At 63.8% G+C, this 1,387-nt stretch overlaps 1 protein-coding gene across 1 annotated transcript in view; it reads right to left on the bottom strand.

The window, feature by feature from the left end:
- The window catches only part of CLDN19 (claudin 19), a 6,424-nt gene extending 5,681 nt beyond the window's left edge, over positions 1–743 (bottom strand). The window contains exon 1 of the mRNA XM_006762587.2: positions 15–743. Within this exon, the coding sequence (XP_006762650.1) occupies positions 15–237 (223 nt within the window). The 5' untranslated portion in view covers positions 238–743. The remainder of the gene's footprint in view (positions 1–14) is intronic.
- Between the last annotated feature and the right edge of the window lie 644 nt (positions 744–1,387).

The following is a 1,387-nucleotide window of genomic DNA, read 5'->3' on the forward strand; positions in this document are numbered from 1 at the left end:
GGCATGAGACCTACCTTCCAGGGCCAGCAGCGAGTCGTAGAGCTTGCACTGCACCTGCCCGGTGCTCTGCGAGGCACAGGACATCCAGAGCCCTTCGTAGAGGCCCACAGCGGTGATGATGGCGTCGCCCGCGTAGGAGGACTGCTTCCACTGCGGGAGGGCTGTACTGGCGATGATGCCCACCCAGCCACCCAGGGCCAGGAAATAGCCCAGGAGCTGGAGGCCCGAGTTGGCCATGGCCCAGGGGAGGGGCCGGGGGTCCCGGAGCTCAGGGCTGGGCCAGGGTCTCTGGGGGAGTCGGGGTCATGGCCAGGTGAGCCAAGCTGCTGGGCGGGGTGAGGTGCCGCAGTGGTAAGAGGCTGAGGAGAGGTGGCAGCCCAGCCACCGCAGCAGCACAGGCAGCGGCCGGGGCTCTAGAATGCAGGGGGAGGCCCAGGCGCTGGCATGGCCAGGGGCCCGCCCACAGCAGCCGGCTCAGCCAGGGCAGGTCCCAGCAAAACTCCTGCCCAGCCCCCTGGGGGTGGGAGCTGGCTGTGGGGCAGGTGGGTGCTCCTGCCCCACCCCCAGGGACAGAGAAGGGAGAGGCTGGGGGAAGTGACCCTGTTGTCCTCAGGACCTTTCTGCCAGGAAAACCCCTTTAGGAAGCTGATGCCAGTGCCCTAAAATTCTCCTAATTCCTGCCCCGAGCACCAGCCCTGAGGGGAATGACTTTGCTCTTGGGTGGCTGAACTGACCCTGGGGCTTCTGTCCTCTCTGCCTGTGGCATTCCAATGTGCAGCAGGTGAGACTAGAATAAGACATCAGGGAGAACTTTTGGGAGAGGACTGTGAGGCAGACTTGGAGAGACGGGGCTGGGGAAAGGTGTTGGAGACAGGGGGTGTCCTGGGTACCTGGGGGCCATGTGTAGAAAACCAGGGAGGCCAGACCAGGGAATATGCACCATGGAATCTGTTTACGATATGAGCAGGGCAGAGAGGGACCCAGCGAGGCTGGGCCAGACCTGCCTGCTGGTCAGCAAGGGGCCTGGCAGGGAGGTAGGAGACAGCACCGACCTTCTGGCATCAGCCTGAAGGAAGGCAGACTGACTGTTCAGCCCTTAATCCCCTTCTGGCTGGCTTAGCAGCTCCTGCTGGGGCCTGCGGCTCTGCGCCCCGGCCCCCAGCTCCAGAGCAGCCTGGTCGGGAGGGAGCCGTGGCCTCTGCACATTCCTGGGGTTCAGGCTTCCCCCTCTTCCCACCCACCTTCCCCCCTCTCTCCCACCCCTGCTCCGCCCTCTGGAGCAAGAGAATATTTAACTCTCCTGGACCTCATTAGCAATCCCCTCACGTTCAGTGGAGTTCGGTTGTGGGTACAGGGGGAATGTCACAACCCTGCTCCCACTCCTGCC

Source organism: Myotis davidii, unplaced genomic scaffold (genome assembly GCF_000327345.1).
Source record: "Myotis davidii unplaced genomic scaffold, ASM32734v1 scaffold458, whole genome shotgun sequence".
In the NCBI taxonomy this organism is placed as follows: domain Eukaryota; kingdom Metazoa; phylum Chordata; class Mammalia; order Chiroptera; family Vespertilionidae; genus Myotis; species Myotis davidii.